Source organism: Choloepus didactylus, chromosome 3 (genome assembly GCF_015220235.1).
Source record: "Choloepus didactylus isolate mChoDid1 chromosome 3, mChoDid1.pri, whole genome shotgun sequence".
NCBI classification, from domain to species: domain Eukaryota; kingdom Metazoa; phylum Chordata; class Mammalia; order Pilosa; family Megalonychidae; genus Choloepus; species Choloepus didactylus.
The window spans coordinates 189,199,362-189,223,886 of NC_051309.1; the positions used below are offsets into that span (position 1 = coordinate 189,199,362).

At 34.6% G+C, this 24,525-nt stretch overlaps 1 protein-coding gene across 9 annotated transcripts in view; it reads left to right on the plus strand.

Annotated features, from left to right (window-relative positions):
• The window catches only part of CEP44 (centrosomal protein 44), a 30,326-nt gene extending 11,928 nt beyond the window's left edge, over positions 1-18,398 (plus strand). For 3 of the 9 annotated variants that reach the window (XM_037831032.1, XM_037831030.1, XM_037831033.1), the window contains 6 exons: positions 4,608-4,778; positions 5,733-5,939; positions 6,709-6,784; positions 16,441-16,565; positions 16,821-16,858; positions 17,640-18,390. In XM_037831032.1, the coding sequence (XP_037686960.1) occupies positions 4,608-4,778; positions 5,733-5,939; positions 6,709-6,784; positions 16,441-16,565; positions 16,821-16,858; positions 17,640-17,682 (660 nt within the window). In that variant the 3' untranslated portion in view covers positions 17,683-18,390. Of the gene's footprint in view, positions 1-4,607; positions 4,779-5,732; positions 5,940-6,176; positions 6,209-6,708; positions 6,785-16,440; positions 16,566-16,820; positions 16,859-17,639 lie in introns of those variants that run through there. The other 6 variants (XM_037831028.1, XM_037831027.1, XM_037831029.1 and 3 more) reach the window with 4 other exon arrangements.
• Positions 18,399-24,525: the final 6,127 nt, after the last annotated feature.

Genomic DNA, 24,525 nt, shown 5'->3' on the forward strand with positions numbered 1-24,525 from the left:
TAGTAATGGTGATAAGTTATGATGACTGATTTACATGCATTCATATTTCTATAACCAAGTGTAGTGATTTGAAGCTGTGTGTACACCAAAAAATGTTCTTAAATTTAATCTATTCCTGTGGGTGTGAACCCATTATAAGTAGGACATTCTGATGAGGTTATTTCAGGTAAGATGTGGCCCACTTCAACCAGGATGGGTTTTAATCCTATTACTGGTGTCCTTTATAAGAGGATGAAATTCAGACAGAGAGAAAGCCACAGATAGAGCAGCTAGAAGCTGAAATCAATGGACTCTGGAAGAGAATTCCAGATTCCTGGAGATGCCACCATGTGTCTTGCCATGTGACAAGATAAGGACCAAGGATCACTGACATCCAGCCCCAGACTGTCTCAGTCGTGGGAAGATTTTATAGTGCATAAGTGGACCTTTTCATTAATGATGCCTTGATTTGGACATTTTCCCAGCCTCAAAACCATGAGCAAGTAAATTTCCATTGTTTAACCCAATCTATTTCATGGTATTTGCTTTGAGCAGCCTAGGAAACTAAAACACCAGGGGTATTAATTATGTGATGATTCATAGTGCCTAAAACCTGTAATCTGGTTTTGAATATTTTCTCTTTTGTTGATATTTTCTCTGCCCTTGGTACTTTGTGCATCTGTGCCTGAATGAGTCCAGTCCATTTAGAGATATAGTTTTTCTATTTCCATAAGAAATTAAAACCAAAATATTTTATAATGATAAATATACTTTCAGCTGTTTTCCAACTGGGACAAACCATTTCTGTGACTGAATGATAGGACCAGCTCAATAATCAATGTGTAATTAGAGAAAAGAAGTGAATAGTTTCTGGCTAAAGTAAAATGTAGAGAATTATTTCTGCTCTAATCCATATTTCCACTTAGTAAATATGAGGTGATATAATGAAATGTACTTTCTATTTCAGTATTGGAGTTGGAGAGTTATTCTAATTGTCAAAACAAAGGAAGATTCAAAATGTCAAGTCATTAAACTTGTTTTTCTTTTCTTAAAACAAAATTTTCTTTATTGAATTTTAATAATTTATATCAGATCTTTATCAGAATTTTGAATAAATAATAAAAGTTCTCAGATTTAGAAAAGTTGGAGTCAATAAGTACATTTCTTGGTTTACAGGCAAAAGTTGAGATGATACTAAACCAAATTGCCTCCCTTCCTAGTACCTTCTATAAAATGCTTTTCGTGACTTTTATGTCACATATGCTAAGATTTTATAGTGCATAAGTGGACCTCTTGTGGAAAAGGATTCAACAGTTTAACCAAGATACAAAGGACTTGTACACAGAAAACTGCAATACATTGCTGAAAGAAGTGAAAGACCTAAATGAATAGAAGGACATACTGTGTTCATGGGTTGGAAGACTAAATATTGTTATGATGTCAGTTCTACCCAGGGCAATTTACAGATTCAACATACTCCCAATCAGGATTCCAACAGCTTACCTTTCAGAAATGGAGAAGCCAGTCATCAAATTCATATGGAAGGGTAAGGGACCCCAAATAGCTAAACACATTTTGAAAAACAAAACAAAGTTGGAGGACTCACACTTCCCAAGTCTAAAACTTACTACAAACCTACAGTAATCAAAACATTGTGGTACTGGCACAAAAACAGAAATATAGACCAATGGAAACCAATTTAGAGTTCAGAAATAAACCCTTACATCTATGGCCAATTAAGTTTTGACAAGGGTGTGAAGACCACTGTGCCAGTTTGAATGTATTGTGTCCCCCAAACACCGTTATCTTTGATGTAGTCTTGTGGGGCAGACTTTTTGGTACCGATTAGATTTGCTTGGAATGTGCCCCACCCAGCTGTGGGTGATGACTCTGATAAGATATTCCCATGGAGGCATGGCCCCACCCATTCAGGGTGAGACTTGATCAGTGGAGCCATATAAATGAGCTGACATAACAGAAGGAACTCAGTGCAGCTGTGAGTGATGTTTTGAAGAGGAGCTACAGCCAAGAGAGATACTTGAAGAAAGCACAGGAGCTGCAGATGAGAGACATTTTGCAGATGGCCATTGAAAGCAGATTCTTGCTCCAGAGAAGCTGAGAGAGGAGAAATATCCCAAGTGCAACTAAGAGTGACATTTTTGAGGAACTGCAACCTAGAGAGGAATGTCCTGGGAGAAAGCCATTTTGAAACCAGAACTTTGGAGCAGACGCCAGCCACGTGCCTTCCCAGATAACAGAGGTTTTCCGGACGCCATTGGCCATCCTCCAGTGAAGGTACCCAATTACTGATGTGTTACCTTGGACAGTTTATGGCCTTAAGACTGTAACTGTGTAGGCAAATAAACCCCCTTTTTATAAAAGTCAGTCCTTCTCTGGTGTTTTGCATTCCACAGCATTAGCAAACTAGAACAACCACTCAATGGGGAAACAATAGTCTCTTCAACGGTGGTGCTGGGAAAAGTGGATATCCATATGCACAAGAATCAGGGTTCTTGATTACAAAATCCTTACACCATTTACAAAAATTAATGCAAAATGGATCAGAGACCTACATATGAGAACTAAATCTATAAAACTCTTAGAAGAAAACACAAGGAAGCATCTTCAGGACCTTGCATTAGACTTACACCAAAAGCATGAGCAACAAAAGAAAAATAGATAAATGGGACTTCATCAAAATTAAAAACTTTTGCACATTATAGGACAGTATCAAGAAAGTACAAAGACAACCTGCAGAATGGGAGAAAATATTTGGAAGCCATATATACCTTATAAGGGTCTGATATCCAGAATATATAGAACTTCCTATAACTCAACAATAAAAAGATAACAATCCTGATTAAAAAAATGGGCTAAGGACTTGAATATACATTTCTCCAAAGAAGATATACAGGTGGTTAATAATTACATGAAAAGATGCTCCACATTATTAGCTATTAGGGAAATACACATCAAAACCATTACGAGATACTGTTTCACACCCACTAGAATGGCTACTATTAAAAAAAAAAAAAAAAAACAGAAAATAACAGATGTTAGCAAGAATGTGGAGAAATAGGAACACTCATTCAATGCTGGTGGGAATGTAAAATGGCACAGCCCCTGTGGAAGACAGTTTGGCTTTTCCTGAGAAAGTTAAGTATAGAGCTATATGACCTGGCATTCCCTCTTCTAGGTATATACCCAAAGGAATTGAAAGCAGGGAGTTAAACAGATTATTTGCACACTGATGTTCATAGTAACATTATTCACAATTGCCAAAAGATGGAAGCCACTGAAGTATCCATCAATAGATGAATGGATAAACAAAATGTGTTATGTACACACTGTGGAATATTAATTGAACGTTAAAAGTAATGAAGCTCTGATATATATGACAACATGGATTAGCCTTGAAGACATCATGTTCAGTAAAATAAACTAGACACAAAAGGACAAATATCATATGCTCTCACTCATGAAATAATTAGAACATGTAAGCTCATAAAGTCAGAAATTAGAATACAATTTACCAGGGACAGTGGTTGGAGTGGGATGGAGAGTTAACCTTTAATTGGTGCAGAGTTTCTGTTTGGGGTCATTAAAGAGTTTTGGTAATGACTGATGGTCATGGTAGCACAACATTATTAATGTATTTAACACCACTGAACTGTATACTTGAAAGTGGTTAAAATGGGAAATTTTAGTTTAAATATGTTCCCAAAATAAAAATTTTTTTGAACTCATAGCACTGTACTATACAAAGAGTAAACTCTAATGTAGACAGACTATCGATTATAGTTAATAGTACAATTGTAATAATATTGTTTCAGGAGTTGTAACAAAGGTACCACACTAATGAAAAGTGATATAATAATAGGAAAAATTGTGTGAGTACATGGGGTGGGGGTTTGTATATGGGAACTTTTTTCTGCATGATTTTTCTGTAAACCATAAGTGCTCTAATAAAAAATTTTTTTAACTAAAAACAAAAGACAAACAACAACAAAAAAGAGGTAGGTAAAAGAGTCCTGTGCACAGGTATACTTTGATCTAATGTTTCTACTCTTAGGACTTTCCCTCTGTCATTGACTTGAATTGTTAGCTGAAGGTCTAGTATTTTATTGTTCGTTTAATAAAAATTTTTAATGTCTTACACAGCCAGTTCTTGATTATTTCTATGTGGATTATGTGTTAAGCTTTTTTTTTCCCAATAACTTTTTTTTAATGGGCAGTTTCAGACATTTACAAAAGTACCCATCACCTAGTTTCAACAGTTATCAACTCAGCATTAATCATATTTCTGTCTTTATTCTAACCACTTTCTTCAACACCGTTCTCCGTCCCAAACTGAAACATTTTGAAACAAATCTTGTATATCTTTGGATAAATATTTCAGCATTTTTCCTAAAATATAGGAATATTTTTAAAAAATTAAGATCTCAATTTCATCATTACATATAAAATAGTAATAGAATGATAATAAATTTAATCCTTTAATCATGTATGTGGTAATTTAAACTTTTATAAGTCTTATAAAGAAATTAAGATGTTTCTTTTACAAAATTACTGTGGATATTTAAAATAATTGTGAGGAAAACATTGATGCAGCTCTCATATCTCTGCAGAAGAAAGCTGTGGTGATCCGTCACCTGTATAATGAAGATAGTGTTGACATTCCTGAAGATATTTTAAGTAAAGAAACTGATGTCAATGAAGCATTTGATGTATCTGACTTAAAGGCTACTGAAAGAAAGATTCCTGAAGTTAAGGCTCCCGAAATCAAGTCTGAACAACAAGTAAGAATTTTGGACTTCTTTAACAAATGTTAATATTTCTTACTTTGGTGTCAGTGATTATTTCAGTATCTAAACTTTAGAATATTTCTAGCCCTCGGAATTACTTATCATGATACATTACCTACGTTACTGTTACTTTAGAATTAATGCATCTTATTGAATATCATTCAACAGATATTTGTTGCATATGTTTAGGGAACTGGGTTAGGTGATTTAGGTAATGAAGGATGAATAAGACATGGTACTTGGCTTCAAGGAATTTGCAACAAACTACCACCTGTGATTATGGAAAAGATTGGCACATCATTGCCTTTTGTTTTTGCTTTTTGAGGCCTTACTACCCTTTCCAGTCTCTTAGAAGACCATTTCTTTTTATCTTTATTGCCATAGATCCCATTATAGTAGAGATTTCTAACTTCTACTACTTCTGTTAAAACTTCTTTTTCTAACCTTCTATGTCTTGTGACTTCTATACATTTCAGTATATGGCTGCTATTTATTAAAACTACCAGATGGCCATTGGGTCTATTTCCTGTTATACGGCAAACTGAGCAATGCCAATTCATTGTGTTGCTCTTTTGGTCCTTTTCTCCTCTTATCTTTGTGCTATGTGTTGTTAGGAGAAGCTACTTAGTGTTTTATTGTACTATTGGATATTGTTTTAAGAATTTTATGTGCAAATTACTCATTTAAACCTCAGGAGAACCAGATAAAATAGATACTCTTGTTATCTCTATTTTTACATAAGGAAACTGAAGCATGAAGTTCGTAGGGTTTTTATTAACTGGTTGAAGCCCCCAAGCTGTCTACCTCCAGAGATAGCACTCGTTAACGATCATGCTTTAGTACTGCCTTTCATAACTATTGAAAGAACATGATGGAAATGGGAATATGTTGATTTTACAGGAATTTCAGTTTGTTTACTATTATTTTAAATCTTTCTAATCATTTTAGGATATGAAAGTTAATACTGAGATTATTACACTACAGACTATGCTTGCTGAATGCCAAGAAAAACTTAAGACGCTGACTGGGTTAGAGACTAGGTTAGACTGTTTAGAAGAGAAAATGAAAGGAAAAGTGATGGTAAATGAGAAGACCTGGACTAATCTTCTAAGTCGTGTCACTCTTCTTGAAACAGAAATACTTTTGTCTAAAAAGGTATTTTCTTTTCTTAACATTTATAGAATATCTCAGATACTATGAAGTACTTCTTTCATTCAATGTAGTTTGTGTCTTCTTTTGGAAATGTTAAATAAGACACTCTTTAAGTGATAAGAAAATGTTTAGTTAAAACGAAGTTTTTGTTATATACAGCCTGTTTTGTTGTTGAAGCTATTGTTTTTCTCTTCCATCAAATAAAATAATCTGGCAAACCTGTAAATTGATCTTTTACAGCTGTAAATATTATTTAAAGCACGTTAAATAAGGTAAGAAAATATTTTACTTAGTTTATGAAAAATATGAAATTATTTTGTATTCTTTAATAGCACAAATAACCTGTTTTCATAAGGTGGGGAAAAAATGGCAGGAGAGGAAAACTTAAAATTATAACTCTTCCTTTTCTTACTCATTTCCTTCAATCACATTCTGAAATTCACAGAAAGTTACTAAATTTGTCATTGCCTTAACAAATGTGAGAAACTTGTTTCTTTATTTACTTAGGATTTCGATTTCTGGGCTACTTATCCTTTCTAGAAAATGAAGTTAATATTAACAGATTCAAGAAATTTGCTATCTGCTTCCATATTTAAAAGATTGTATATTTCTAAAACACAGGAATATTTATGTATGGCTTATAAATAAAATAATTAAAAATAGTTAAACATTCATCATTCTGTTTTTATACTTTATGCTTGGTGATAAGAATATAAAATGAGAACATTTTGTTTAATCATTTCATTCTAAATACTAAACTGTATTATTCCAGAATGATGAATATACCAAGTTTAATGAAATGAGTACAGACTATTCTTCTGGTAGAGATATGGATCCTCTGAATCCTGGTAAGTTCTTAATGATATTGATATTGTGGTATGATGAGGAGTTTGCAGAGAGAGAAATGATTTTGATGGCTACTTGGTAAATTTAATATTCTTAACCTTATATTTTGTGGAATTGTGAAGCTCCTGGGAACAAAGAAAAGAATGAAGCTACAGACTACTGAAGCCAAGGAGAGCTTAAGAAGCCACTTAGAGTGCCTGAATAAATTCCATTGTGCAAAATTGGGAGCTTTTAGAGGTGTTTTACTCTTTAATCAAAAAAGTGCTCTAGAATAAAAACAATCCCCCAGAATTTCTAATTTAAACTTAAGTAGCTTTCTCCTATGTAAATATTAGATGTAAGAGAAGAAACCACATTTGTTAATAACTGTCAAATGTTACAAACCTTTTGCATTTAAACAATCTGCTAATGATTATAACGTGAGAAGGATCTGAAATTAGGCCATGTCTTCTTCTTGTCACTTAACTTCACTAAGCTACTGACAATTTCAGTGTGATTGAGAAGCAAGGATAAAAATTTCTGGCGTGTTTTTCAGGGACAGCTTTTATTTTTTTAATTCTTACATTTTTTGATATGACAGTAATTTGGTAATGTCTGAATTCTGTCTTGTATTTGTGATTAAATCGTATTTGTAGAAGAGATGTTTTGTCCAATTCAGAATTCATAATGAAATTAAAATTTAAAATCTGTGGATGTTTGTCATTAAGCCTTTCAACCACTATATACATGACAATTTAGTAATAGCAGCAGCAACAACAGTACATTATTATGCTAAATATGTGTTGGCACTATTAACTCATTTAATTCTCAAAGCAGCCCTGTAAGGTAAGTACTACTATTATCTACATTTTATAGATGAGGAAACTGAGTTACAGACAGGTTATGTAGCTATGCCAAAGGTCACACAGCTGTTCGATGGTGAAGCAGATTTGAATCCAGGCAACTTGGTGCTGAAGCTTTCTCTTAACCACTATATATTTAATGCCAATTTCATTTCCCAGAGAATAATTTCAGCGATTATGCTGTTAAATATAATTATTTGAAATGTCATTTCAGGTGCTAAATTTAATGTAGACCACAAAATTCAGATTTGGTAAAATGTTGATTTTTTTTAATCATTTATCATTCATTCTTTTATTGAACAAATATGTTAGACCCTAAGATCCTTGAAAGCAAGAAATATATCTTATGGGCTATCTGTCTAGTCTGAAAGTATATCTGTATTTCTGTCTGTCTTCAGTATCTACATATAGTAGAGCTCAAACTTTTATGCACTGAAAGAATATTAAGTGCCTTCTACTAATCCAAGTTTGATTCCACATGTTTCAGGTTAAGTTTTTTAAATAACATTATTAAAGAACATACTTTTAGTAAACACATAAACAAGTTTAAGTGCTAGGACATAAGAGTGATGAGCAGATAGGTCATTATCTGAAGTGGTTACAGATTATGAATAAAGTGAATACCTGTTCTCAAAAGAATTTTGTAATCTAAACTAGATAAATTGAAAAAATCAAATTTCTAGAGTCTTACATAATTATGCCTTACATATACCTGCTACTTGGAGGCAGAGGGTTTGATTTCCTTTGGATGCAGAGTGCAATAATTTACCACTCTGGTTTGAGGATCAGGTTAAATTGGGAATGGTTTTTGTGAAATTCTAGATTCATTGTCCCATTATCAGACATACAGTGTTCTATGTCATCTCAGTGTCCCAGTAAAAATGAGTTAGTAAAGGCTTTTGCTATAAGGATTTGGTTGTGTTGGGTGACTTTGTGGAAGACTTGAGGAAGTGAGGGTTCATCTGGTTTGGGTGCTGTCACGAAGCAAGAGTAAGTGGACAATTGATGATATGAATGAAGTGGAGCAGAAATTTTCATTAGAAAGGAAGGAATAGTCACTCATAATATCTGGGAGAGGATTATGTCTGATCATTTTTGTGGTTGCATGGTGTCCTTGTTTTGTCTATGGTCAGACATAATTACAGAGTGGTCTTTTTTGTTTGTTTTTTTCCTGTTCCATCAGTGTTGTGAAGTGACCTCATATGATGTTCATTTTCTGTGAAATTATTTATGTTCACTAGAGGTTATTAGTTGCCAGGCATGTCACCAACTATCAGGGGGCTGTTTTTACTTTTTTTGTTGTTGTTTGCTTTGTTTTGTGCCTTTTTTCCCATAAGAAAATACATTATTTATTTATTTATTTATTTTGCATTTTTTTTATTTTGAAACAAATTCAAAGTTATAGGAACAGTTGCAAAAACAATACTAACCCCATACACAGAATTCCATCATACCCTGACCCCCCTCCCCCGATAGCTCAATCCACCAACTTTAGCCTGCTGTCACATTGCTATTTCTTTCCCTCCCTCCGTCCCTTCTTCCCTGCCTATCTATCATCCATCATCTATTTCTCTGTCTTCTGAACATATGAGAGCTAGCTGCCCACATCCTTGAACATACACTATAATTCACGTATACACTTCCCATGAATAAGAACATTCTTTTATGCAATCCCATTAAGCGCAGCTAAGAAGTACAAGAGATTCAACAATGATAAGAAACTTACATTCTATATTTCCGTTTCCTTATGTCTCAACTGTGTCTCTTTGAGCCACCTGTCCTCTATCCTCCAATCCCATCCAAGTTCATCCTTGGCATTCAATTGTTGTCTATTTAGACTGTCTTTTTTTTTTTTTTTCCAGTTGTGGAAACATATATACAGCCTAAATCTTCCCATTCCACCCCCTCCCTAGCCTTCCATTAGTGGGATTAATCACATTTAGAATGTTGTAATGCTCTTTCCCACCATCCATTACTAGAAATTTCCCTTCACCTCAAACAGCAACCCTACACTCATTTCTTAACTCCCCATTGCCCCTTCCCCCATTTCTCTTAACCCAAACTCTACTTTTCATCTCTATGGTTATATTCTCTGATAATTTCTTTGTGTTTACTGTGGGGCTTAACCTCTTAAATCCATATCAATCTTGTTTTTCTTTGATACCACCTTCACTTCAATAGGACACATAAACTATGTTTCTATACTCCTACATTGCCCCACCTTTATATAGTTGTCTAAAATTACATATTTTACGTTGAGTTCAAAACCTCTGATTTGTCATTAGAGTTTGTGTATTTTATATCATGTAGGAAGTAAATAGTGGAGTTACAGTTCAAAAATTATTGAGTTCTATTTGTATTCCATTGTGGTTGGAGAATGTGCTTTGAGTATATTCCTTTTTTTTTTTTTTTTTTTTTTTTTTTTTTAATTTCTTGAGGCTTGTTTTATGTCCCAGCTTATGTTCCCTTTTGGAGAAAGATCTGTGATCACTGGAGAAAAATGAGTGTCCTGGTGATTTGGGATATAAGGTACTATATATGTCAGTTAAAATTCTCTCTATCTCTTTCTCCTTTCTTTGTTTTTCTGTTGTTAGGGGTCCCTCTAGTATCTGAAGTAGGGCAGGTCTTTTATTGGCAAAGTCTCTCAGCATTTGTTTGTGAAAAATTTAAGCTCTCCCTCAAATTTGAAGGAGAGTTTTGCTGGATAAAGTATTCTTGGTTGGAAATTTTTCTCTCTCAGAATTTTAAATATGTCATGCCACTGCCTTCTCGCCTCCATTGTGGCCACTGAGTAGTCACAACTTAGTCTTATGTTGTTTCCTTTGTATGTGGTGAATTGCTTTTCTCTTGCTGCTTTCAGAACTTGATCCTTCTCTTCAGTATTTGAGTCTGATCAGAATATGTCTCGGAGTGGGTTTATTTGAATTTATTCTATTTGGAGTTCGCTGGGCATTTATGCTTTGTGTATTTATATTGTGTAAAAGGTTTGGGAAGTTTCCCCCAACAGTTTCTTTGACTAGTCTTTCTAGACCTTTACCCTTCTCTTCCCCTTCTGGGACACCAATGAGTCTTAAGTTTGGATGTTTTATTTTATCTATCGTATCCCTGAGATCCATTTCGATTTTTTTTATTTTTTTCTTCATTCTTTCTTTTGTTCTTTCATTTTCTGTTCTGTGGACTTCTAGGACACTGAGATGTTGTTCAGCTTCCTCTAGTCTTATATTGTGAATATCCAGAGTCTTTTTAATTTGGCCAACAGTTTCTTTTATTTCTTCTATTTTTTTATTTACTCTTGCAATGTCTTCTTTATGCTCTTCTAGGGTCTTTATGCTCTTCTAGGGTCTTTGTGTCGCTTATATCCTGGGCCATGGTCTTCTTGATGTCCTTTAAATCCTTTGCCATGTTTTCGTTCCTCGATTGTAGTTCTTTGATTAATTGTGCGAGGTATAGTGTTTCTTCTGATATCTTGATTTGTTTGTTTAGAGTTGGATTCTCCATATCATCTGGTTTTATCATGTGCATTAATATTTTCTGTTGTTTTTGGCCTCTTGGCATTTGCTTTGCTTGATAGGGTTCTTTCAAGTTGAAAAAAAAAAATACCTATCTAATTTTTCAGAAACACAGTTTGGTGGCGTACACTTTCTCTAACTAACCAGCAGATGGCGTCTGTGAGGCACCTATACCCTTCAAGTCAGTTCTTCACCTTGTCCCCGCAGTGTGTGGGGAAATGATTCTTGTGGGGTTTAGTTGTTGAACTCAGCTTGGGTGTGTTGCTGGAGCCGTCCACCCTGAATGTGGGGCGTGTGTATGGGTGGCCAGGAAGGAAGGACAGTTTTAATATTCAAATCTCCCAGGTTCCCAGAGATTCAAGGCTGCTGCAAGAGTTTAAGCCTTCATTTCATTTCAGCCCCAGACCCTCTCTTTCTTACTGTCCCACAAACCACCAGACTTGGCTTAGTGTCCCTGGGTTCTCCGAGCGGGTCCCCCTGCCCAGCTGCGATTCTCTAGGACCTCTGCCAAGGGAATGCCGTGCTACGTCACCAGTGCGCGCCGTCCCTCAAGGGAAGCCCGGGGCCGCCGGGCCGAGCCGGCTCGCTTTCAGCCTGATGCAAAGATAGCCGAACAGGGCTTCTCCACACCCCCCTCCTTGCATAGTTCCTCCTTCCCAGCTCCGGGACAACTGGTGGGACTCTGGGCTGTGGGCACGGCCCCAGGCAGGAGTTTATTCAGCCCTCCTGGGAGCGAGCTGCTAGCCGCAGGGTTTCTTTCAGCTTCCAGCTCCCCGCTCCGTTCCCCCGGCCCCAGGGATATGTGCAGCGGGCTATCTTCCAGGCCAGACACCGAGAGGCTGGCCCAGCCCCCTCTTGCTGTGTTTTGCTGCGTGGTTCCCACTATTGCTGCTGTAGCCACTCCGGGGTTTTTCCTTTTTTTTTTTTTTCTTAAAAGAGCCCGTCAGTCTCCAAATGCCAAACCCCAGCTTCCCCAGACTGCCATGTGGCTGTGGGTCTTCTAGCCAGCTCACTCACTTGTTTCAGAATGCAGACTCTCGGTTTCACCAAGTATACAGCCCCTTTGAAACTAGAAGATCTCACCCAGCTGGTGCATTGCTGTAACCAGTATTCTGGATCACCCTCTGGTTTTTATCTAGTGTTTTTCACGGAGGTGTTTTTTCGTCCTGTCTCACCTAGCCGCCATCTTAGTTTTTTTCAGAAAATACATTATTAATAAATACCTGGTTAGAAGGCAGGGTATATGTGAGGACATGAACAAAGCTAAAGCAGAGATGTAGAAAAAGCAAATCATGGAGTTTATTCCAAAGCAACTGAAGGATTTTTAGCAAGGCTAATAGTATCAGGTCTGTGTTTCATAAAGATCATCATAAAAGCAGTGACTGGTTAAAGAAAAGTAAGAAGGCAAGGCCATTTCCTTGAAGGATATTTTGGCCTCTACTAAGGCTATTGTGATGAAGATAAAGAGGAGGTGATTTTATTTTGGAAATACTTAGCAATTAGAATTGATAGGCCTTGTATACTGATAGGTGTAGAAGGGGTGAAGGAGAGGAAAAAAAGTCAAAACTGACTCTATTTTGGCTCATGTAGATTGAGTAGATAGTTGTTAGTCTCTAATAAAATAGGGAATTCAAGAGGAGGAGAAGTCTGGGAAAAAGATAACGGGTACACTCTTGTATATATTAAATTATGTGTGAAACACCAAGGCAAAATATCCAGAAATCAGTTGGATAAACAGATTGTTCCTTGATTTGGAAGTACCGGCTTACAAATTATAATTAAACAGCAAAGGACACACCTGGTTCTGCTAATAAAATATGGTCATAATTCTCTAAAGTTGGAAGTAGAAGAGTAATAGTCATAAAGAGGGAGTTGGCTAGACCTAGTGTCCCATACCTTAGAGAATCCTTTTCTTCACTGGGATCTATCAGCAGTCGCTAGTGCTACTTCAAAACAACCCTGGTTTCAGGGCTACTAGTTACCCTTTCCTTTCCAACCTGAACTTTACCAATTCTTTTCTCAGTTCCGCATAAGAGACCTTTATGTTTAAACAAGCAAGACTTTACTAAAGACTGAGGAAAGAAATGGGCAAAATTGTCACAGAATGTAATATGCACTTAATTGATCTGGTTATTAAATATGAATGGTGTTCTGTATATGCCCCACTCTGTAACCTCTGGAATTCCCTATAATAGGACTGTCTCCCACCTTGAGACACACACTTGAAAAAGGCTAAATACCATAAAGTCTAGCCCCAGAATGAAGGGCTAAGAGAGGTATGCCTTCATCCTGCTTCTAATGTCTGTCTTCCCAATCCCAATTTCCTGTCCTAGGACCCACCTCTTTTTTAGAATGATATAAGAAATAGTACTTTCAGAGGGCACCCATCTATACCTGTGGAACATAATCCAAGATTTAGGGCATAGTAGATATAGTTCCTGCCTAATTTCTAATTATTCCTTGAAATTATCTATTGCCCACAGCCCCTGCTAAAACAATTGGGTCTAACTAGTATTCCAAGTTGTATCATGTCATTTTGGCCCCAGGTTCACTACTGGATCAAGAGTAGATATCTAACCCAGGGAATACCAATCTAAAGCATTTTGAGCCAAATCATATCTCAGGTGTTTGGAATTAGGGCATCAAGAGTGTGTCAGGCAAATGACATTGAGACTGGGCTAGAATGGCCATTTTGTCCCTGTCCATACTGATGAATAAGCAGAGAAATGTAGCTGATGATTAAGAGATTTAGGAAAAAGAGAGTGTGGGGCTCCATGAGAGATAAAGGTCTTGCTAGTTGTTTCAGCATCCAGTGGTAATATTTTATTTCCTTTTTGAGATTGACTATGTAGGCTTACAATAAAACTGCATTTAAGCCAGTTTAAATGAATGTCTGATTGGAGGTGGGGGGGTGTCTTTGGGCCCTGATTTTGCAGCCAAATGTACGCTGATTAAAACATAGGGTGTGCAGGATTAATTCAACAGAAACAGGGATTGGTGAGGGAAATGAGCATGCTTCTTAGACTGGACAGTGAAAGGTAAAGCCATGAGAGGATTATTGGTTTGGGAGAAGTGAGTAGGGTAGATGTGTGAAATGATTAGAAATTTTCTTGAGATTGAACAAAGTAGTAGGAATAAGAAAAGATCATTGAAGGCTAGTAGGAGATTGTAGGTATTCAGAAATTTAAAGTTTCAAAATGGTTCAGACAAACAAGGTCCACATGTGACTATGGATGAAGTGAGGTGGAAGTGAAAGTAAAAAGAGAGCCAAGAAATAGAAGCCTAGGTTTGGGTGGGTGGTGGACATTGAAATTTCTGTTTGGCTATCTTAGTAGAATTGAATGAGAATGGAAGAACTTTGGTTCAAATTAAAATCGTAACTTTTTTAAATATATGTATGCCTGAATATTTGCTTTGGGTAGGACTTCCGGTAACCCACAAAATATCAAAACTTTGGTGGATTTAAATGTCAATCATTATTACAAATTCCCTACATTTAGATTCATGTATTTAATACTAAATATAAAGATATTCTTTTTATTTTTCTGAATATTAAGATTTAGATATTGATTCCAGGTTACTGTCCTTCCCCTCCAAAACCACAGTTAACTATATGAACACTTTTCTTACAGAACTTTCCTTTTTAAAACTACAATGTATGCATGTTTGAATTCTTCTCATTTAGCTTCTATATAAAAATACTTAAATGTTACAGTATTCTTGAAAGAAAAAGGGACAATTCCACTAAGAACAGTAGAAAAGTCACAGCCCCCACCCTGCCATCATATAGTGCTCTGAATGATAAGAATGATGAGCAAATAATTATTGGGGTCTACAACCATTGTGGTAACTTGACTTAGCTGAATAACCCTTGTACTATTGATTCCTTCCAGATTTACTTTATATTGTCCTACAAAATGAAGCTATAGGAAGTAATAAGCATACTGGTAGTTAACTAGTTATCTACTTAGATTATATTTTATTGGGAAAGATCATGAAAAAGGAGCGTGGAAGACTTGTCCCAGATTCTTCTTCATTAGCAAGTCTGAGACTGTTGCTTTCTTGACAAAATAATTTCACAGGAAATTTTTGAAAATTTTTGGAGCTTATATTTATGTTTCCACTCAGTTGATCTGTGAGCAAAATGATTTTATTAATAGTGAAGCATATCTGGAATAACAAATCAAGTTAATTATGCTACACTAATATTTATAGAGCATTTACTATGTGCCAACCCATTGAACTAAGTATTTTATAGGCTAAATTCTGTTATCTCCATTTGACAGATGAGAAACTAAAAGTTTATTTTCCCAAGTCACCCAAACAGTAGATAACTGTCTTATTCCAAAGTCTGTGCTTTTGTTCTGAAACAACTTAAGAACATATAACAACAATCTTTAACAATGTTAAATATCCATAGAGAAGTTCACCTTTTTGAGTGCCAATTTAGGAGAAAGAACATTATTAAGTTTGAAATCCGTGGTTTTAAAAGCACTGTTTTGACATTAGCAAGGATTGTTTATATATATATATATATTTCCTTGTTGATTGTATAGCTGTTAACTGTTATGCATGTAATTTTTGCAAACCTTTTAATTACAAAATGCCATAGAGTTCTCAGATAGTGATTTTGATATTGTTAGAGTTTGAAGCTTGAGCGTTTTTGTAGAAAACATGAATACCTAGTGATCTTATAAGGCTTAAAATTAGGCACATTATCTGTAATGGGTTGTAATTGATACAGCTGTAGAAAGAATTTGCTATAATTTTGTTGAATGAATAATGCTAAGACACTGGATATGGAAAGCTGTTCAATTCTTCAGTAAAAGAATTGTGAATTCTGTGAATCCAGAATTCTGAGCATTATTTCTTAAAACGTTAATTGCCACCTGCCACAGAACGTTAGTGAAAAGTTTGCAGAATGCTTAGGCGTTGCTGGATGAAAACGTCATAAAAGATTCATTGATTCTTATGATATAAATACTATCATTTTAAGGAAATGTACATGAGTCAGTTGCATATTTTAAAAAATAAGTTATTAGGTTGCCTGTTTATTTAAATTGATTGCCTATCACGGTAAAGATAATTTTACATTTGTTGATTTGTATTGGCCAATTTTAAGATCTATATCTCACATGTAGGCCATTATTCTAAAAGAATATTTAGAACTCCTTTTGGATCTCTTCTATACTCAGTAGCCATTTTATATTAAAATAATGTTTCCTTTTCTGCCATCTGTAATTGAAATTTTTAGATTTTATACCCAACTGTGAAAGGAAAAAGCAACTAAAATTAATTTCTCCACAGATAGAAAAAGCAAAGAGGAGAAGCCAACAAGTCTTACTCTGTCTTCTGGGTATAATACATTATCATCAGATTCAACTTCCAGGACCTCAACTATTAATTACTGTGGTTTGAAAGAGATTTCAGAGGTAAGGAAAACTGGCAGCTGCTTAGATGATTTCCTCTCTAAGGTCAGGAGAACAAGCAAGCATTAGTTTTAGTTGTATATACTACTGGCAAGAAAAATAGCAAAATTGTGTAAATCTTAATCTCTTATAAGAATTCTTTCTGATAAGTAAGCAGTACTTAATGCACTGTTTTAGACTGTGTTTTATATGTTCAAGGTCCATCTTTGATGGTTTACTCTGAGAAATAGCCTAAATTTGTTGCTTTTTAAATTAAAGGAAACAACAATCCAGAAAATGGAAAGGATGAAAAAAATGTAAGTAACAGAAAAGGGCAACAGAAATTCATTTCTCTGTAGGGAATTGTATTAGATTACAGTATATATAGAATGTGCATATGTGTTTCAAACCTTAAAGTCTTTCAGTCAGGTGTGGAATTTCCTTCAGGACTCTAGTGGATAATAAATCCACCTACAGTTATGTGTTTGTGAGATGAGTCACTGTTTTGGTTTCTAACAAGTGATGTAAAACATTGTTAATGGAATTAACCTGGATTAAAGGGTGCAGAGATTTTTTTTGGTTGATAGTTAATCAAGAGTATTACCTATCTGTTATAACTAGTTTATCAAAATATTAAAGAATATATGTGGCTGGATAGTTCAGAAGCATTTTGAGTATCGTTAAAATATTACTAGTCTTTTCGGCAAGTTAAAAATAAAAATATTCTTACTTGGTACGTATGAAATTATGCTTATTTAAAGAGCAGTTCAAAGAAAATATATAATGAAATTGTTTATGGTATTATGTATCTTATCACTTAAAATAAAACTATATTTTAAAATTTTAAAAATACTGAAATAACTTATGCTTCAAAAATTAACGACTTATAATTGACTCTAGTTGTCCCCCAGTCCTTACCACCTTAGCCATGCAACTTAGTTTATTAAATATAGTGGTAAGGCAAAGGTAAGCTGTACCTATAGATACGAAAAATATTCAAATTTATTTTAGGCTCAAAAGCATAATTTTAAAAACTTAATGTTATATGCTTTATTGTGAATTATTCATTTACGTAGTATATTATTTATTATATTTCAGGTTTGAAGAAACTGCAGAGCTATTGAAATGTTCAAATCACTAATTGTAGAATTTTCTACATGAACTTCTCTAAGACTTGGGCTCTGCATATGTTGTATATTTTAAGAATTCTCTATAATTTAAACATATTGCAATATTTTTATTAAGAATTTGAATTTCATTTGATGAGTTTTTTCATTCACTATTGAATAAATACTTTTTTTGAGCTGTGGTTGGCTATACTGCTTTACTGTGTTTTACTTTTCTTAGGAAAACTTCTGTTCCAGTACATTTCTTTTACATCGTGAAGTCATTATAGCACTGTAGTTTTGTGTTGACATTTGTTGGCAGTGTGCTAAGTAATATGTTTTTTAAAGTACAGGCTTGAGGACCGTGGTTTACATCCTGTTGGAAATGCTCCAACTGGGACTTGCATATTGTACCCAGGAGGCTTTCTTACATACCATCTTGCCATATGTACTGATGAATAACTTGTAATGAAAAGTTATATATGCTCATTGAAAATTAAATAAAACAAAAATACACCTATTTCATGCTTAGTCAAAAATCAGGAACATATTTTCAGTTAACAATGAGAAAGTAAGGGTATGATTCTTCTTTTGTATTTGGAAATAGGTCTGAATGTTCACTATGAGAAATGTATTATGTATTTTAGTGTTATATTCTGTAACACGTTTTAATACTAGCAGCAGAGACACAGATGGTGGCTGTCCAGTATTACAAGATACACAGAGTATTTTTGCAATGATGGGAAGTTTTAAATTTTTTTGGAAAGAGATGTTTTAAAGAGTCTTAGATGAAGTTAAATGAAGAGAAAAATGAAATCAATTTTTATAAAATTAAGTTTTTTTTTTAGCTTTGTAGATCACAAAATGAGAAATGACACCATTACTTGGAAGAAGGAGAGAGTTTTCTTTATTATCAAGTAGATCATCTGATTACGTTTAATTTATTCAGCTATTTATATTACATATATGAATAACTGGATATTTCACTGTAAATATAAAGCATTAAGTTATAATTCTAAGTAGAAATAACTTTTAAGTGTTAAAACATTTTAGTTTCTAATACATGTTTTGTCATTAGACTTTCAAATCTGAACTTTGAAGTTGGCATATAGAAGCGTACAATCTGGAATTTAGTCATTTCAGTAAATATTTTTGGAATGAAAGAATCCTGTTATCTTTTTTCTCAGTTTCAAAGGCAGTATATTTATAAAAGTAGGTTACAGTTAGAAGAAAAAAAAATCAATTAACTTCTAAAATATCAGTGCCAGCATGGAATGATAGCACCACCTTGTGGCTCATAGGCCCCTATTTTATTTACCTTTTATTAAAATAGGTGATTTCCCACAAAATATAGGAACATATTATCCCTTTTGTAAAACTAGATTCTGATTTTAAAAAGAAACATTTTTGAAGTTTTGTTGTGGAGGATAGAAGAAAAAGTAAGTCTCTTTTTATCCCCTCCCTGTTCATATACACACAATTAGATGATTTTGAAACATTTATTACCTCCTAATTTTTATATAGTATACAAAATATAAATATCGAAAACAGTAGAATATATCTATGTTAGCAAATAGAATTTGAAATTCAAATATTCTTATATTCTTTTAAAACAAATCTTTTACCTAACAACTTCAATAGGAACTAATAAAAACAACTCTTAGTAACACCATACATTTACATTTAAAAAGAATCTCACTATGCTATTTTGAAAAACATAAGCTTTTGAGAAATAAACCAAATTTGACTTTGTTGAAGTTTTTAAAAGAATAGCCAAATAAGTTGTTATTCTAACTCTATTGGAAATAGAAAAAATTAAGTTGCCTTTCTTTTGCAATTTGGTAATGTTGTGTAATCATAAACCAGCCCCTTCTGATCTTGAGAAGGTGAGGTAGGAAACTCATGGAGATATTATCTGGAGCTACATCATTAACCTTTAGTTAACTGGAATTTTTACTAACTCCATTCACTTAATTTTCCCATCCAAATTTCTCCATAAATTGGATGAAAAATAATTCATTATACTACCAACAAAGGGATCAGCAGTTTGTGCTGCACTATCTTTACTATACTCTATGACTAGGTCTGGGTAGAGATCATATAGAAGTACTATGAAGAGTGCTTAAAATACCAGTGAGAAAGTTAAAAAAAAAAAAAGAAAAAAAAAGGCTTCTGATCAAACAAGAAGTCAACATGAGGTGCTATGGGGTTCCATCCTTCCAAGAATATTTGAAAAACAAGCAAAAGCTAGGAGAGTCATCTTCCTCAGAGCTCCAGAAAACACTAAACACTTGCAGTAAATGGGCAAGTACAGAATCAAGAAAAAGGCAACAGGATTATTTTAGGAAAAGATCATGGGGTCCTTGATGGCCTGCTCCCCACCCCTTCTGGCTTGGTGTGGATTAAATCTGTCCTCTCAGTACAGGCCCTTGGTCCTGTTCCCAGAAAGAGCAGAGTAACCCCTGTGCACATACTCGGGTGCATGTATGTCTGTGCTGATCTATCTGGTATTAGTATAAGGACTAATCCAGGACACTCTCTGGCTTGCATCTCAAACTTGCCCTACAGGCAGAAGCAGCTTGCAGACAGCTACATCAGTGCAAGAAACAATTAGTGGCCAATGGCCAAGAATTACCAGATTTAAAACAAGAACTCAAAAGACTATTTCTTTGGGAGAAAAGGGGGGCATTTGGGTCCCTATAAATGGGGGAATTCCTAAGGCCGGAAGCACATGCCCAGGACAAGACACATGCTCAGAAAAGATCAGAAAGGGCCCTGTACTTTCACCTGATCTTCAGGCTGATCTTCAGATTCATTGTTAGGAGGGCTAAGTTCTCAAGGTGAGTCAGCCAACACAGCCAATTTGCAAACAGAGATTTTTATTGCATTGGATTATTTGTTTTTGTTAGCTCTTGGCACTCAAGGAAATCTCTGTGATATTACTAGCTAGATACAAACTGAAGAAACAGACAACTCAGGGACCAAATCCAAGAGTTTGCATGTTAAAATACTAAAATGTACAGTGTGTAACAAAAGATTACAAAACAAGAAATGATGGCCCATTTGTTGGAACAAGATAGTAACATCAGAGGCCATTAAAATGACCAGACTTTGGACATACCAGAAAAAATACTTCAAACATAAAATGGTCTTCAATATGCCCAAAGTGCCAAAGGAAAACATGGAAAAAGAACTAAAGGATAGCAGGAAAATGATGCATGAGCAATGTGAGAATCTCAATATAAATTATAAAAAGGTACCAAACATATATTGCAATAAAGACCTTAATAACTGATAAAAATTTCCATGGAAGGTTTCAACAGCAGATTGGAATTGGCAGAGGAAAGAATCAGTGAACCCGCTGATTAGACAATTGAAATGAATCAAACTGGGGAACAGAGAAAACAGAGTGAAAAAAAGTAAACAGCATAAGACACTATCAAGCATACCAATATACACATATGGGAGTCCTAGAAAAGGAAGTAAAAGAGAAAGAGATGGAATATTCAAAGAAATGATGGCAGAAAACTTCCAAAGTTTCACAAAAGACATGAATATACACTATCAGGAAGCCCAGCAAATGCCAAACAGGATAAACTTAAAGAGATCCATGCCCAGGCACATTATAATCCAATTGTTCAATACCAGAGACAAAATGCTGAAAGGTACAAGAGAGAAGCAGTGTGTCAAGTAGGAGGCAGCACCAATAAGATGTGTCAATTTGTTATCAGAAACCATGGAGGAAACAAGGCAGTGGGATGAAATATTTAAAATCCTGAAAGCAATTGCCCATCAAAAATTTTATAAACTGTGAAACTGTCTTTCAAAAATGAGTGAGAAATTAAGACATTCCCAGAGAAACAAAAGCTGAGGGAATTCATCAAAATGACACAAAGAAAGAAAGACCTCCAGTAAAGGTAACCATATGGGTAGTTATAACTACCAATGCAGCAGTACTGTTTGTTGTTTTTGTTTTTTGTTTTTTGTTTTTGGTATATAGCTCCACTTTTTACTTTTTACAAATTTTATAATGCAAATCCATTAAAAGTAATGGTCTCTGGACCCACAGTGTATAAAGATATAATTTGTGACAGGAGCAACAAAAAAGTGGGGGAGTTAGAGGGGTATAGGAATGTAGTTTGTGTACGCTATTGAAGTTAAGTTGGTATCAAGTCAAATGCAATTGTTATAGAAGAATTGAGGGAAAAACAAGTATGAGACTTACAAACCCAGATAGCAAAATTGCAGAAGAAAGTCCTGTATTATGAGTCCTGTGTTATTATTTTAAATGTAAATGGCTTAAACTCTTCAATCAAAATGCAGAGATTGACAGAATGGAGGAAAAAACATGACCCAACAATATGCTGTTTACAAAAGACTCATCTTAAATTCAAAGATACAAGTGAAAGGGTGGAAAAAATATTCCATGAAAATAGTAACCAAAAGAGAGCAGGGTTTGCTATACTAATATCAGGCAAATTAGACTTTAAGTCAAAAACTTAAAACAGACAAAGGAGGTCACTGTATACTGATAAAGGGGTCAATTCAACAAGTCATAATTATGTACCTAATGGCAGAGCCTCAAAATACTGAAGCAGCATTCATAGATTCGTAGAAAGTAATAGCTGGTTCTACACTAATAAAAGGGACTTCAATACCCCACATTTAATAAGTGATAGAACATCTGGACAGAAGATCAGTAAGGAAATAGAAGACTTGAATGGTACTAAGAACAAACTAGACCTAATAAACATATATAGAACACTTCACCACCACCAACAGACTACACATTCTTTTCTAGGGCATGTGGATAATCTCTAGGATAGACCATATATTATGTCACAAAACATCTCAATAAATTTTGAAAGATTGCAATAATACATGTATCTTCTCCATCCACAGTGGAATGCATCTAGAAATTAATAACAGGAAAAATGGAAAATTAATAAATTTGTGGAAATAATATACATTCAAACAACTAATGAATCAAAGAAGAAATCACTAGGGAATTAGGAAATGTCTTTAGGCAAATGAAAACAAAAATCACAATATACCAAACTCTATGGGATGCATCAAAGATAGTACTAAGAGAGAAATTTATACTTCTAAATGCTTACATTAAAAAGGAAGAAAGATCTCTCATCAGAGACCTAATCTCACAAGTGGAGGATCTAGAAAAAGAAGAGCAAACTAAACCCAAAGTATGAAGAAGGCAGGAAATAAAGATCAGAGTGGAGATAATTGAAATAGAGAATAAAAAAATAGAATCGATGAAACCCAAAGTTCGTTCTTTGAAAACATTAATAAAATCAGCAAACCTTTAGTTAAACTGACCAAAACAGGATGCAAATAACTAAAATCAGAAATGAAAGGCGGACATTACTACCAACCCCACAGAAATAAAAAAGCATTGTTTTGGAGTACTTGAACAATTGACAGCAAATTAGATAACCATGATGAAATGGACAACTTCTAAGAAGCACAAAAATTACCTACACTGACTCAAGAAGATATTGAGTATCTCAGCAGACTAATAACAAAGTGACTGAAGCAGTAATCAAAAATCTCCCAGAAAATAAAAATTCAAGGCCAGATGTCTTTTCTGGGGAGTTTTTCCAGACTTTCAAAGAAGAATGAACACCTATCCTGCTCAAACTCTTCCAAGAAATTAAAGAGGAGCAAACACTTCCTAAGTCATTCTGTGAAGCCAACATCACTCTTATAGCAAAGCCAGATAAAGATACCACAAGAAAAGAAAGTTACAAAACAGTAAGTGTTATAAGTACAGAGGTAAAAATTAAAAAAAAAAAAAAAATTGCTGGCAAACCAAATCCAACAGCACATTAAAAGAATTGTACACCATGACCAACTGGGATTTATCCCAGGAATGTAAGGATGGTTCAACATAAGAAAATCAATTAATATCATACACTACCTTAATAGAATGAAGAAAAAACAAAACCACATAATTATCTCAGTTGATGCAGAAATGGCATTTGACAGAATCCAGTCCCCCTTCATGGTAAAACGCTAGAAAAACTAGGAATAGAAGGAAGTTTCCAACATGGTAAAGGCTATATATGAAAAGCCCACAGCTAACTTTATACTCCATGGTAAAAACTTTCAGGTGCCCTCTACCCCCAAATCAGAAAGAGGACTAGGATTCCACTGACACCACTGTCACTAAACATTATACTGGAAGTTCTAACCAGAGCAATTAGGCAAGAAAATTAAAAGGCATCCAAATTGGAAAGGATAGAGTAAAACCCTATAACTGCAAATAACATGATCCCATGTGTAGAACAACCTGAAACATCCACAACAAAGCTACTAGAGCTAATAAAGTCAGTAAAGTGGCAGGCAAGAAGATCAATATGCAAAAATCAGTGGTGTTTCTATACACTAGTAATAAACAACCTGAAGGAGAAATTAAGAAAAATATTCCATTTGTAATGGCAACTAAAAGAAATATCTAGATATAAATTTAAGCAAGGATGTAAAGGACTTGTACACGGAAAACTACAAAACATTGTTAAAAGAAATTAAGGAAGACCTAATTAAATGGAAGAACACTGTGTGTGCTTGTATTTGAAGGTGAAATACTGTCTTACTAAAGATGGTCAATTCTACTGTAAGCGATTTACAGATGCAACATAATCTCAAAATTCCAACGTCTTTTGACAAATGGAAAAGCCCATCATCAAATTTATATGGAAGAGTAAGGGGCCTCAAATAGCCAAAACCATCTTGAAAAGGAAGGAAGAAGTTAGAGGACTCACATTTCCCAATTTCAAAACTTACTACAGAGCTACGGTAATCAAAAGAATGGTACTGGCACAGGGACAGAATTATAGATCAACAGAGTCAACTTGGAAGTT